Below are 14232 nucleotides of genomic sequence, written 5' to 3' on the forward strand. Positions count from 1 at the left end.
TTACTTTTATAGCTGTAGATAATATTCCTCCTATTTTTGCTAATTAGAATCACTGTTTAATAGAATTAAAATTCAATTCACAAATGTGATCACAATGACCGGCGCGTACTGCACATTGTGAATGGTACTTTATTGTAACGTGATTTGATTGTACAGTGAACCAATTGTAAAGCAGGGGTCCATTGTATTTTTAACTTTTTTTTTTACGTGGAACTTCGGATAATTGGGGCAGCCACTTAATTGGGCCAAAATGCACTAGTCCCGATGTGTCCCAATTAACCGGAATTGACTGTACTAAGTTCACATTCATACTACAATTTCCAAACTATTGAAAATTATTTTTGCAAAAAAGAATATACCTCTATCACGAGATTCATATCCTCTGTTGCCATATCTCCTATTGTAACCTCTGTCTCGGTCTCTGTCTCGATCCCTGTCTCCATAACCACCCTGATCCGTATCTCGATCCTTGCCAAAACCATAGCCCCTATTATTGTCATAACTTCTTCTTCCTCTATATGGTTCCCTATCATTACTATATCTAGCACCATCTGTAAAAATAAATATAGCCTTAAAAATTATTCTCAAAAAATATCTATCTCACAGTTTAATCTTATTTTAGAATTCTTATTTACTCATCTGCTTTCATAGATGACAATCATGACAAGAGTATTTTGGCCATAGCAGCCCCTTGCACTATCAAAAAATGTGGTTAATTCAAAGTAAAATGTCCAGTTCAATTTAAAAGGATTGAAGTATCCATACAAGTTCAGAACATGTCAGTAGTAATTAATGAAGAGGATCTTTGGTCACTTAATAATAAAGCAGTAGTGAAAATGAGATAAAAGCCACTTGAAGCAGCTTCACAGTTCATCTCTTCTATAATTAATGACTTAATTTACAGAAAAAATATATGCAAGAGTAGTTAGTGCAGTGTTACAAAGTTTACTTAATGAGCGGGCATGCTAGAAGAAAAAAATGCCACTCTTTTTGAATGAATTACAAGTATTAAATAGTAAATATTATATGGATTCTCCCTTTACACATTCCTTGCCAGCATTTTCAGTCAGCTCTATCCACGGTGCAACTACAGGCACAGAAAATTGCAATAAATGCCACCTTGTTTCACAAATGGCATGTTGACTTTGTTTCACCAATGAGCAAGCATACTGCCTTCTTTTAACTTGACTTAGGAGGAAAAACTCTTATTACAGTTTAAAACTTCAATTAATTTTCCAACTGTATATAGCAGTTTAATTACCAATAATTGTATATAGCAGTTTAATTACCAATAACTGCATATAGCAGTTTAATTACCAATAACTGTATATAGCAGTTTAATTACCAATAAAATTAAAAATGAGAAATCTCTATTACGGGAATCTAAGAAAACTGTTGGCAGACTGCTTTCCTGCTATGCAATTAAAAACAAATTGCATAATTTTTTTTAATTGCATAGCAGAAAAGCAGTCTGCTTACAGTTTTCTTAGATTCTTTATTAATCTTTTTTAAGGCATAGAAGGAAAGCAGTTTGCTTACAGTTTTCTTACGATTCTTTATGAATATTTTCCAGGGCAAAGATTATGACAGTAGGTTAATTTTTTTATTTCTAATTTACTGTTAAAAGAAGACAATGTACTCATTCAGCAGCATAATGTTTATGCTTCAAAAAGTGATCAAGTACCATTGGTCACAGTTTGCCATACCCGCAGTCATGATACAAATTAAGATTGTGCTCAAAGATGACAACCATGCCATGTTGCTCACCAGCATTTTTACATGATCGCAACAAAAATACTCGTGATGAGAATGAGATGCAGTATATTATTGTCTCAGAGCTTAGTACTCAAAAAACCTCTTTGTATTATAAACACATCTAATAACTAAACAGATTCTTTTATTGATACCAACCACTTCTTTCTCATAACAAAAGTGAAGTAGCTGTTTTCAAATATTATAAACAATACATATATTTACCCTTTTCCATTTCATAACTTCTCCTCCCTCTGTAAGGCTCTCGATCATCATCTCTATCATAACGATCTCCATCTGCAAAAGTAACAAACTGAAGATGACTATAGCAACCTAATAAGTTTGTTTTTAAAAAATGATTATTAAATTAGTTTAAGTCGGCAAAGATCTTAGTCTATCAACTAAGAACTCTGCAGAATTTATTTTATTATTATTATTTTTTTTTTTGTGAATGAATATTATTATTATTAGACTCAATTATGTAAGTGTGCAAACAAATATGCTTCTATTAGTATCATGGGATCTTAACTATCCTAAACTGAAGGATAAGTCCTGCATAATTCACGCATTTAAAAGGGAGTATGATCACAGAAAAATCTTAGTAGGATCATAGCAAAACAGTTCTCACAATAGCCCATCCTAATGTTTAAGTTGGACCAATGATCTGACCCTGTAGTAATAAATAAATCCTGTATAGGAGCTGATCTTAATGTGTCAAGGGGTTTGGAAAGAGAAAACATGCCCCAATATATATTCCTGAAGCATCCCACACATGCTCAATTGGATTTGTCTGGTGGCTACTCCAGCTGAAGAATATTGTCACTTTTAAGAAATCTGTTTGCCGGATAAGCCCTATATAGAAGTTCATTCACAAAAAATGCATACTAAAGATTGCCACACCTCTTATGGGTCATACATGGGGTTCACAGATCTCATCCCTATACATCTAATAGCAGTCAAGATGACTGACCCCCTCCTCTGTAATGTGAACATCAGTATTGCCATTCATCATGATGTCGGCCTAAACCATCTTAACACGATAGGGCTCTTTATCTCTAAAGTCAGAGGGATGAAAGCATATATTGCATTCTCTCCAGATGAGAATCAATTTCAAGCTTGAATCATGGCTTATCTTTAAAGAGAATATTGGTTTGCTTTGGCTAAAGAATATGGGGAGCAACATAAACCACAGATCCCCTCAAACTTAAGAGAACCCTTTCCTGGTGACAGAGAGAGAGGCCATTGTCCATTCCATATGGCACCTTGGTATTCTGAAATATTGTTCTTGGCTGACCTTGAATCTGCCTTCAAGACCTCTCTTGATGTTACCATAACCCTAAAATTACAATTCTTCCAACTCAGACCAATTAATTTTGCTGGATCATCATCCTGTAAATAACTATCTGTAGTTGCAAATCTTCCTACTGCACTCCACAGAAAGAGAAATCAGGTGCACTCCGCACATTACATTAGAAGCAAGTGATACAGTTGTAATATATACTTTTATAGCCTGATTAACTTGTATGTTCTGTAGATTAAATTGTGTCTATTGTCATGTTCACCAATACTTATGTTAAAATACAACAGGATGCCAAATTTCATACAAAACCTAATGCAACATTAAAAAAAATAATTACAATTTAACATTTGGGCACATTTATCTATGGATGGTAATGAAAAACACTAGCCCTTAGATTAAATTAAATTAAAATTTTTAAATTTAACTTAATCAGCAGCCATTCAGGTTCAAATTCGACAACTGTTTATTTCTTATTTTAGTCAGTTGTGTTTCCTTGAAACCTCCCACTGACAAGCAGAACTTCTTGGAAAAGTTTGGGAACATTTAATTACAGCACACACCATATAAATTTTTATACAGGATTATACAGAGTTATACAGGGTTAGTCAAAATGTTGCTGACAACTTTCATAGTTTATTCAAAAATAGCTACCTATTTTTCGGCAAAAAAACTATTAAATTAAAGCATAAATATCAAAGTTTTTAACAGTTACCATGCAGTTCTTCAATGAATGCCATGTGTAGTGCCCATACTGAAGGATCATCAATGTGGTAATCAAATTCATGTCACACTTTCTCCAGTGTATTGTTGTCAATCTGAGCAATAATTGCAGTGATGTGTCCTCACAACCCTAGAAAAATGACTGGATGGTGGGGTGGGGTCACAAACACCAAATCTTTCACAAAACCTCAAAAGTAAAAATCTTAAGGGAGTGAGGTTCAATGATCTCGGTGGCCAATAAAGTAAGTTTGTCATCAGGGAAGCACGGCCAATCCAGTGACGGGGATAACTGTCATTCAGAAACTTTTGCACCTCCCTATGGAAATGTAACAGAGTCCATCCTGCTGCAAAATGTTGTCTCCATCTTGTGTCAACAACCACTCAATCAGCATGTCAAGGTAGGAAATGCCATTTACACTGTTTTCAGTGAAAAAGAAGGGCCCATAAATGTTTTTCACAGACATTGCACAGAAAACATTTTTTTTTGGACTGTCCGGTTCATGTCTCATAGTTTCAACTGTGGATTTTCTTTCACTCCCCCAGGTACGAATATTGTTAGTTGGCCTTAGTCGATTTGTGGGGACTCCTGAAATATGCCTGCTGCACACATTCTAGTCACACTGTCTGTGCTGGGACAACATATACCTTTGTCCATGAAGATGCATCGACGCTCCACAAACTGCCCGTAACACTTAACGATGGAGTCTTCAGTTGGTAGATTTCTGTGATAAACACTTAATATTGATTAAATACTTAATTTTGTTTTATGATAACAGGGTTGTGATAAATGGTTATTCCACAGATTAGGCTGATGTAAGAAATGATGTAAGGACTCTCCCAAGGATCAGTATTAGAACCACTGTTGTTTTTGATTTTCATAAATGACATTGATGAAAGGATAGAGGGTGTGATGTCTAAATTTGCAGAGGATGTAAAGATTGGTAGAGTAGTTAATGATCACTGTCAAGCAGAGCTTCTTCAGAGTGACATAAATAGGCTTCGGGGTGGTCAAAAAAGTGGCTGCTATGCTTTAATCCAGCAAAGTGCAAGGTCTTACACATGGGGAACAGTAACCTCAAAATAACTAATACAATTGGTGGAACTAAACTAAAGTCAGTAGTGGAAGAAAGGGACTTGGGAATTATGCTACAGTCAGACATGAAGTTCTCCAAGCGTTGTAGACAGGTTAAAAGGAAGGCCCACAGTGTTCTATCGATGATTTATCGAACATTTGCTAGTAGAGTTAAGGACATCATAATCCCATTATATAAAGCTATTGTGTTAGACCACACCTGGAATACTGTGTTCAAGTAAAAATACTGTGTTCACTAAAAAAAAAAGACCAAGCTTCTTGAAAGGATGCAACAACAGAGAATCGGCTGGTAAAATCAGCAAAAGGGCATCCATAAAAGAAAAGACTTCAAATATGTGGTTTGCACAGCTTCGCAACTAGGTACCTTAGAGGAGACTTGAATGAGGTCTTTAAGGCTCAGAGAAGCACAAGTAAAATGAATGAGGATGAAATTTTCACTTTATAAATGTTTCTAGAACTAGGGGCCATAAATTTAAGTTACGGCAGGAAATGTTTAGACTCGATTGCAAGAAATTTTATATTAGCTGGCAAGTTATACATTACTGGAATAAGTTATCTACATGGGTGGTAGAGGCTGACAGTTTGGGAAAATTCGAAGTTCAGCTGGATAGTTACCGACAGGTGGATGGGGAAAAAAAGAGGTTGTCTATTTCCTTTTCTTTTATTATTTATTTATTTATTTTATTAAATTTTTTTTTATTCTTATTATTTCACTTTTTTTTTTTTTTGTGGCTGGTGCAGCATAAGTCTTAGGTATCCTTGCACTATATGGCCATTGTGAATACTAAATACTCATAAATCAGACATCAGAGGGCTCACAGTACAAGAACAATTGGTAGGTAGCAATCGCACAGTCTTTAGTTGGAAAACGAAGAAAGATGTTGCGGTAGTTAAAAGTGAAAACATGGGCTTTTAATTTCAGAAAAGGGGGACTACAACAGTTTAAGGCACCATGACATATATTAATTGGTCTATTAGCATTAGTAGTGATGTAAGAAATAATGTAATTAGTAGTAGCATATGATTAAATAAAATAAGCTTATATAGCATCAGCAAAAAAAAAAAAAACCTTTCCATTCACCTATCCATTTGCTCCAAAAGTTTGGCCAGTTCTTCCTTTCCATTCACCTATCCATTTGCTCCAAACGTTTGGCCAGTTCTTCCTTGGAATTATTTAAGCTATCGAATTCCACAATGAAAGATGGAAGTTTGTTTTAACAGATCTATTAATCGTCCTCCCTTTGCAATCTCTCCTGGATTGCAGAGGGAGATGATACCTTAGCATTAGCACAGGCATACTGCAAGAAAGCAAACTTATGCAGCATCAGCCAAAAAAAAAAAAAAAAAAACACCTCCCATTTCACCGCTCCATTCATTCCAAATGCCTGTCCAGCTCAGCCTTAAATTTATTTAGGCTATTAGCTTCCACAAAAGATGGAAGCCTGTTCCACCAATCAACTACCCGCTGACCAGAGGCAAATTTCTGCACATCTATTCTACAACTGTCTTTCCTTAATTTGAATCTGTTCCCCCTCAGGTTCTTAGTCTGCGAAAGAGGAGGAATCTCATCAGCATTCAGTTTGCTCAACCCATTCAAGGCCTTTACCTCAATCAGATCACCTCTCAGGTGTCTATTCTCCAGGTGCTGCAATTTGCAGAACTTAAGCCTTTCTTGGTAAAACCACCCATTTGTTCCCCTCACCAATCTTGTTGCCCTTCTTTGTACTCGTTCTAGCAACTCTACATCCTTCCTAAAATGAGGCCCCCAAGACCTGTACACAGTACTCTAGGTGTCGCCTGACCACTGCCTTGTATAAAGGGATAATCAACTCCCTATCCATGACCTGCCCTGGCAGCCCGTCTGCACTGCTAAACAAACTTCATATTTGACTGCACAATTACCCCCAGGTCTTTTTCACTTTCCACTTCCCTGAGTGTAGTACCACACAATTGGTACGTTTCTCTTGGGTTATTGCTACCCATATGCAGTACTTTGCATTTGTCAATGTAAAGCTTCAGTTGCCACCTCAGCCCATATTCCCAACTTATCTAGATCCAGTTGAGTAGCATACTGTCTTTATTGTCATTAACAACCCCGCCAACTTTGTATCATCTGCAAACTTGAACATTAAACCTGATATACCTTCATCAATATCACTGATAAATATACAAACAACGATGGGCCCAACCCCGAACCCTGGGGAACTCCACTAATAAAATTTGTCCATGAAGAGCAATGTACATTGATTACCACTCTCTGTCGTCTCCCACTCAACCATCCCTTTATTTATTGTAGCAACTTATCCTTATGCTTTGCTTATTGGAGGCTTGAAGTGGTGAAACCCATGTTTAGTCTCTAGAGCAAAGTTTCCGGCATCCCCCACATACTTCTTCTTCAACTCATGCACGGTACTAAGTACTATAGGTTCTGATACCTTTCGTGTTTGGGGTTTTCATAAAAAAAAAAAAAAATACCTCTCCAATTTGTACAGCAGTCTTCCATGTGCAACAGTATCAAAAGCTTTCTTGAAATTCAAGTATATGATATCAAAATTATTTTTGGCATTCAGCTCCTTTGTGACCACATCATAGTATCCAATCAAATTGGTCAGACAAGACCTCCCTGTCTTAACTATTACTGCAGTCTTGTCTAGATGATCCTGCAATGCTTCTTTAACCAGTGATTCCATTATTTTTCCAGAACAAAAGTTAAACTAACAGGTCTATAGTTACTTGTGTCACCATTTGAACCCCCTTTGTAAATTATGAGTCCAAGGAAGCTCTCAAAATTATGGCTAAGGGTTTGCTTACTTCCTTTGCTTTGTTTTTCTTTGCATCCTTTGCCAAAGATTTCTCATAATCTTCTTTCGCTGGCCTAACCTCCTTTGTGACTTGATTACAAACTAGTTTATACCTGCCATATCTGTGTCACCTGATCTGGAACACCTGCCACCATAATGGCTGCACCATAAAGTGCAGCCATTATCACCCACTGCAGGATGGAAGCCTCCTCAACAATTCATGCTGAGGGAAATGGACCATAATCTGCCACGCTGGTCCAGTGCGGGTTGGCAGATCGACCGTATTCAGCAGTCAGGAGCTTGAACCCCGGTCTACTCAAAGAGCGTGTGCTACTGCACTCCCGCTCCTGACCACTCAGCTACGGAGCTTAATGTCCCAAGTTTGCAGACGATACAAAGGTTGGCAGGGTTGTTAAGGACACTACTGATGCTATGCTCCAGCAACAAGATCTGGAAAGGTTGAGCAGATGGGCTGAGAGGGGGCAAATAAAGTTTAACATTGACAAATGTAAAGTACTACACATGGGAAACAGTAACCTCAGAGCAACGTATCAACTCTGTGGTACTAAACTGACAGTGGCAGAGAATGAAAAGGACCTGGGGGTAATTGGGCAGGCAGATATGAAGTTTTCTGAGCAGTGAAGACGGGCTGCAAGAGTAGCTTATGGTGTCTTGTCAATGATATACAGGAATTTTTCTAGAAGGGATAAGGAGGTGATTATTCCCTTGTATAAGGCAATGGTCAGGCCACACCTTGAGTACTGTATACAGGTCTGGAGGCCTCATTTCAAGAAGGATGTAGAGCTGCTGGAACGAGTACAGAGAAGGGCAACAAGATTAGTGAATGGAACAAAGGGTTGCTCTTAAAAAGGAAGGCTTAAATTTTGCAAATTACAGTGTCTGGAGACTAGGCACCGGCGAGGTGATCTGATAGAGGTGTATAAAGCCTTGAATGGTTTGTGTATGCTCAATGCCGATGGGATTCTTCCTCTTGCTCAGAATAATCACCTGAGAGGGCCCTGAGAGGGCATAAATTCAAATTGAGGAAAGACAGATGTAGGATAGATGTACGGAAATTTGCCTTTAGCCAGCAGGTAGTTGGTTGGTGGAACAGACTTCCATCGCTTGTTGTGGAAGTTGATAGCCTAAATAAATTTAAGGCTCAGCTGGACAGGTATTTCGAACAAACGGTGGGGTGAAATGGGAGTGATTTTTTTTTTTTTTTTTTTTGCTGATGCTGCATAAGCTTGCTTTCTTGCATTATATGTCTCTGCTAATGCTAATGTAATGCACACATCCAGCAAAAGATAAGACTACCTCAACACAGAAATCCATGCAGTAATTTCATTTCTGGTGAGAGTTTTTTTTTTACTATTTAATTTTATTTTGCATATTTTTAGTTTTAAATTTAATTTCTATAAGGTTATATATATATACATTTACCACAAATAATACTCCAGAACTAGAGATTATTATTATTAGCCATGTGGTGCAAGAAAGCCTGAGGCTTATGCTGAACCAGCCAAAAAAAATTTCTGAATTACCCTGAGAGAGAGAGAGAGAGAGAGAGAGAGAGAGAGAGAGAGAGAGAGAGAGAGAGAGAGAGAGAGAGAGAGAGAGAGAGAGAGAGAGAGAGAGAGAGAGAGAGAGAGAGAGAGAGAGAGAGAGAGAGTAGAAGGGAATCGGAAATCTGTACCTTGAAGGTACAAATTTCTCATTTTCAGTTAGGATCTTATCACAGTATAAAATTATTATGTGGCGCTGGGATATATATACAAGTGTTAAATAGCTAAGTTACATTACTTGCTTAAAAAATCATACAGTAATACCTAAAAGTACAATACCACATTCACCTCTAAATAGAATGGAAATTTTATTTTTTTCTACCATTATACAATCCTAGATAAATGACAACATAACACAGAACCCAAAACACGCTCAGGCTCTGGATTTTGCAGGAAACTGAGTAATCTATTGATAATTATAAATGAGATGCTAATCTTGTTCATGGATAACAATTAGACAATCCAATAACCTAATAGATTTATCCATAGCATTGGAGCATGGTAAAAACTAAAGGCTACACCGCAAAATCACCCTTCAACACAACCAGCTCTAAAAGCACGGCTCTGGTAAATTCCCAATCCGAGAATTAAATTGGCTGATTCTTGGATAGTTTGCGGGATTCGGCCATCTTCTTAAACACCAGATAACGGATAGTGCCTGATAACTGACGACCAGATTTAGGAGGTTCATATGTATTATGAATTACTATCTTATCAAGGTACAAGTTTTTTTTATATACACTGCAATTTTGAGTATACAGTGGACCCCTGCTTTACGATATTAATCCGTTCCAGAGACACCATCGCATCGTAAAAATATCGCAGTGTGATCCCAATTAACACATTGTTTTTTTTTTTTTTTTTGTTAATTCATTTCAAGACCTCGGAAGTAGAAATGTCTGCTATATATTTATCTCTATAAAAGGGGATTTTTAATATGGAAATTGTACATATTGATTAAAACTAATATATTAATTAAAGCACAACACAAAAAAATCACTTCAACTAAAGTAATGCAAAACAAAACACGCGGCCAACACATTTACAAATGCTGCGAGGAAGGACCACGTGGTCCAGTCATAAAAAAAACCCATCATAAAGTGAAATAAGTTAGGCACCTCTTAACATAATCACTGGTTAGTAGAATCAGCCCCTTTACTAAAATCAAATTTCGTAAAACCAATTCAAATCATTAAAATGCACTACCATAAAACAATAAAGGCAATTTTCAGTTTCTAGTTTACTAGCCTTTTCTGTTAGTGCAATCTATTATAAACTGGTAGCAAACTATCTTACTGCATTTGATATAATACCTATAGCTGGAAGTGGGTTTTTTACCACTGTGTTTTTTTCTGTGGGTTTTTACGTTATTATGGTGAAATTGGGTTTCCCCTTCCTTTTCAATCATATAAAAAAATATATAATAAATTTTCTGAATCTTCTCTTCATTCCTACTTATTAAGCTTCGCAAACTTGTTACTCCATATCTCACGCATATCGTGGTTAGTTGCAATTTGCACATGAGGTGTTCTTTGTTATTGATTGCTTATCTTTTTAACTGTTTTAATTAAAAAAAAAAAAGTCAGTGAACAAGAATTTCAATTAGTTAGCATGTACAGATTACAATAGTAATGAAGCTATGTTCTTTGTTCTTGATTGCTATGCTATGCTTCTATCTATATCCTAGCTATGTTCCATGTTCTTTGTTGTTGATTGCTTATCTTTTTAACTGTTTTAAATTTTACAACAAAAAAATAAAAATTAGTGAACAGAAATATCAATTAGTTAGCATGTGCATATTACAATATGTAATTAAGCTATGTATGTAAGCATAAATTTATTTTTATTTTACTAACCCGTGGAAAATATTCTTCTGATTTTCATGTATCATTTAATTTTGTTAATTGACAAGATAATAAAGCATAAATTTGTGCTTCATATCTTTATTTTTTAAAGCCTGTGAATAATATTATTACTCCTATTTTCGCTAATCAGAATCGCCGTTTAATAGTTAAAATTTGATTCGCAGTGATCACAATGGACCGGTGCTTACCATATATCATATAGTGAGTCCATCGTAGAATGATTTGATCGTATAGTGAACCAATCATAAAGTGGGGTCCACTGTAATGATCACTAAACTTTAACAGCATACAATTAATAAAAAAACATACATGAGCCATTTCTCTGTCCGTCATCTCTAGATGTATCTTCACGAGGGCCTGCTCGCCAGTCTCCTGCAGTCCTGTCAACTCTGTCATCTTTCCTATCACGATCGCCATCTAGAAAAATACACCAACAGAAACAGTTTACCTAAATAATAAGTTCTTAGAAATCTCCAATGCAAGAAAGCAAGCTTATATAGCATGGAAACTGAAATAAAAAATAAAAAAACCCTTCCTATTTAACCAATCCAATTAACTACAAATGCTTGTCTAGTTCTGCCTTGAACTTATTTAAGTTGTCAAACTCCACTACGACAGAAGGAAGTTTGTTCCAGCTATCATCCACCCTTTGGCTAAAGGCAAATTTCTGCATATTTATCTTACAATTGCCTTCCGCAATTTGAATTTATGTCCCCTTAGGCGAGTAGTCTAAGCGAGAGAAAGAATCCCATCAGCACTGAGCTTGCTCGAACCAGTTCAAGGCTTTATACAACTCAATTAGATCACCTCGCAGGTGCCTAGTTCCAGATGCTGCAATTTGCAGAACTTAAGCCTTTCTTGGTAACAGCAACCCTTTGTTCCATTCACCAATCTCGTTGCCCTTCTCTGTACTCATTCCAGCAGCTCTACATCCTCCCTAAAATGAGGGTTCTAGATCTGTATGCAGTACTCAAGGTGTGGCCTCACCATGAATAGTTATACAATGGGACAATCACCTCCAAGAGTTATACAAGGCGACTATCACCACTTATTTAGTTATGTCACTTAGGTGCCAACAAATGTGTAGAGTGGTACTCTTCAAGACACCTAGTCAGCATGAAGAGGAAAAGACCAGATCCTACAGCACATGACAGCATGACAAAACAAATGTCCCTCAGTCCCCAGCAGTTTTCACTCCCCCTCTTACGGCAGCGAGAGGATCAGAGTGGAAGCAAAGGGTGCTAAGAATCTCTAGGTACTACCAGGTTGCCATGCATGGAAACTGAACTTGGCCTGTTACAACGTGTAAGATTGCTCATCAGTAAAGACAAGATATTAGAGCCAGAAAAGGAATTAGAAAACGTGAATTGAAATATCATATTGAAATGTGGTTTGGATGAAACAAGAAGAAGAAATGAATCACTTATATGTTTATCAAGTGGAAATCTGCCGTACACCAATGGAAACAGTGAAAGGAGCAAAAGTGGGTGGAGTTGGCTTTCTGGTCCATAAAGATATAAAAAAAACAACATTTTGGAATTCAAAAGTACATGAGCAAGGATGTCAAGACTACTACACAGGATTTCTAAGAGATACAAGAGGTTGAAGAAATGTACACTGAAATTGAGTCTTCAAGATTAGCAGAAAACCCACTACACTATCATTATGGGGGACTTCAGTGCTAAGGTTGAAATGAGACAAAACAGCACAAAAAGGGGAACTATAGGAAATTTTGGAATTGGTGAAAGAAATGAAAGAGGCAACGACTTGTGGAATTTGAAGAAATGTACACTGAAACTGAGTCTTCAAGATGAGCAGAAAACCCACTACACTATCATTATAGGGGACTTCAATGCTAAGGTTGAAAAGAGACAAAACAGCACAGAAAGGGAACTACAGGAAATTTTGGAATTGGTGAAAGAAATGAAAGAGGCAAATGACTTGTGGAATTTGAAGAAATGTACACAGAAATTGAGTCTTCAAGAGAGCAGAAAACCCACTACACTATCATTATGGGGGACTTCAATGCTAAGATTGGAAAGAGACAAAACAGCAAAAAGGGGAACTATGGGAAATTTTGGAATTGGTGAAAGAAATGAGAGAGGTGAAAGCTAGTGGAATTTGCAGAATCTCGAGGAATGTCAGCAATGAACACTTTTTTTTCCAAGAAAAGGATTAACAGAAAGTGGACTTGGAAGAACCCAAATAGATTAACAACTAATGAAATCGACTTCATCAAATCAACTTCAGAAGATTTAACACAAGAAAAGTAGAATAAGCATTAAGGAGAAAAACAAAGGACTTGAATCGGCAGCCACGAGCAGTAATACAAAAAGATAAATGATACAGAAACTGAAAAATAGCAATGGTGTACTTATAAATAGGAAAGAATGCATAATTCAACTAGCAGAAGACTACTAAAGAGAATTGAGGAGCAAGGGAATGATGCCAGCAGTGGGGAAGAGGGATCACAAATTAGTAACACACATGACATACCCGATATCCTTCCTGATGAGGTAGAACATGCCTTGAAGAAAATGAAGAATCAGAAAGTGCCAGGAGAAGATGAAGTTACTGTAGTGTTGTTAAAATTGAGAGGAAGAGACATGACACAGATACTGGCAAGCCTCTTTACAAAATGCATTAGAAAAGGCGTGACGCCTAAGGAGTGGAATAATGTGATCATAGTTTTGCAGCATAAGAAAGTAGATAAATCAGAAATTGGAAATTATAAACCAATTAGCTTGTTATCCCACATCTACAAATTGTTCACAAGGGTCATTACTAACAGATTAGAAAGAATACTTGATAAGAATCAAACAAAAGAGCAAGCTCGCTTTAGGACAGAATTCTCAACTATGGATCACCTTCACATAATATCACAGCTATTGGAGAAAGCAAATGAATATTAAACACCATTATGCCTGGCATTTGTGGACTATGAAAAGGCATCTGACTCCATACAACATAAAGAAAGACACTTATCTACAAGATGCCTGGTCAGTGTGAACAGGAAAAGACCAAACCCTCCCACATGACAGCACGACAAAACAAATGGCACTCAGTACCCAACAATTTTTACTTCCTCTCTTACAGCAGCAAGAGGATCAGAGTGGAAGCAGAAGGTACTAATAAT

At 36.8% G+C, this 14232-nt stretch overlaps 1 protein-coding gene across 2 annotated transcripts in view; it reads right to left on the minus strand.

Annotated features, from left to right (window-relative positions):
• Nucleotides 1-14232, minus strand: part of LOC150075728 (eukaryotic translation initiation factor 4B-like) — a 178061-nt gene that overhangs the window by 67670 nt on the left and 96159 nt on the right. For both annotated transcript variants that reach the window (XM_090388176.1, XM_090388177.1), the window contains exons 6-8: nt 11406-11513; nt 1978-2049; nt 360-551 (exon numbers count right to left, since the gene is read on the minus strand). In XM_090388176.1, the coding sequence (XP_090244302.1) occupies nt 360-551; nt 1978-2049; nt 11406-11513 (372 nt within the window). The remainder of the gene's footprint in view (nt 1-359; nt 552-1977; nt 2050-11405; nt 11514-14232) is intronic.

This window comes from Mastigoproctus giganteus, chromosome 13 (assembly GCF_048544385.1).
Source record: "Mastigoproctus giganteus isolate SK-2022 chromosome 13, ASM4854438v1, whole genome shotgun sequence".
Classification (NCBI taxonomy): Eukaryota; Metazoa; Arthropoda; class Arachnida; order Uropygi; family Thelyphonidae; genus Mastigoproctus; species Mastigoproctus giganteus.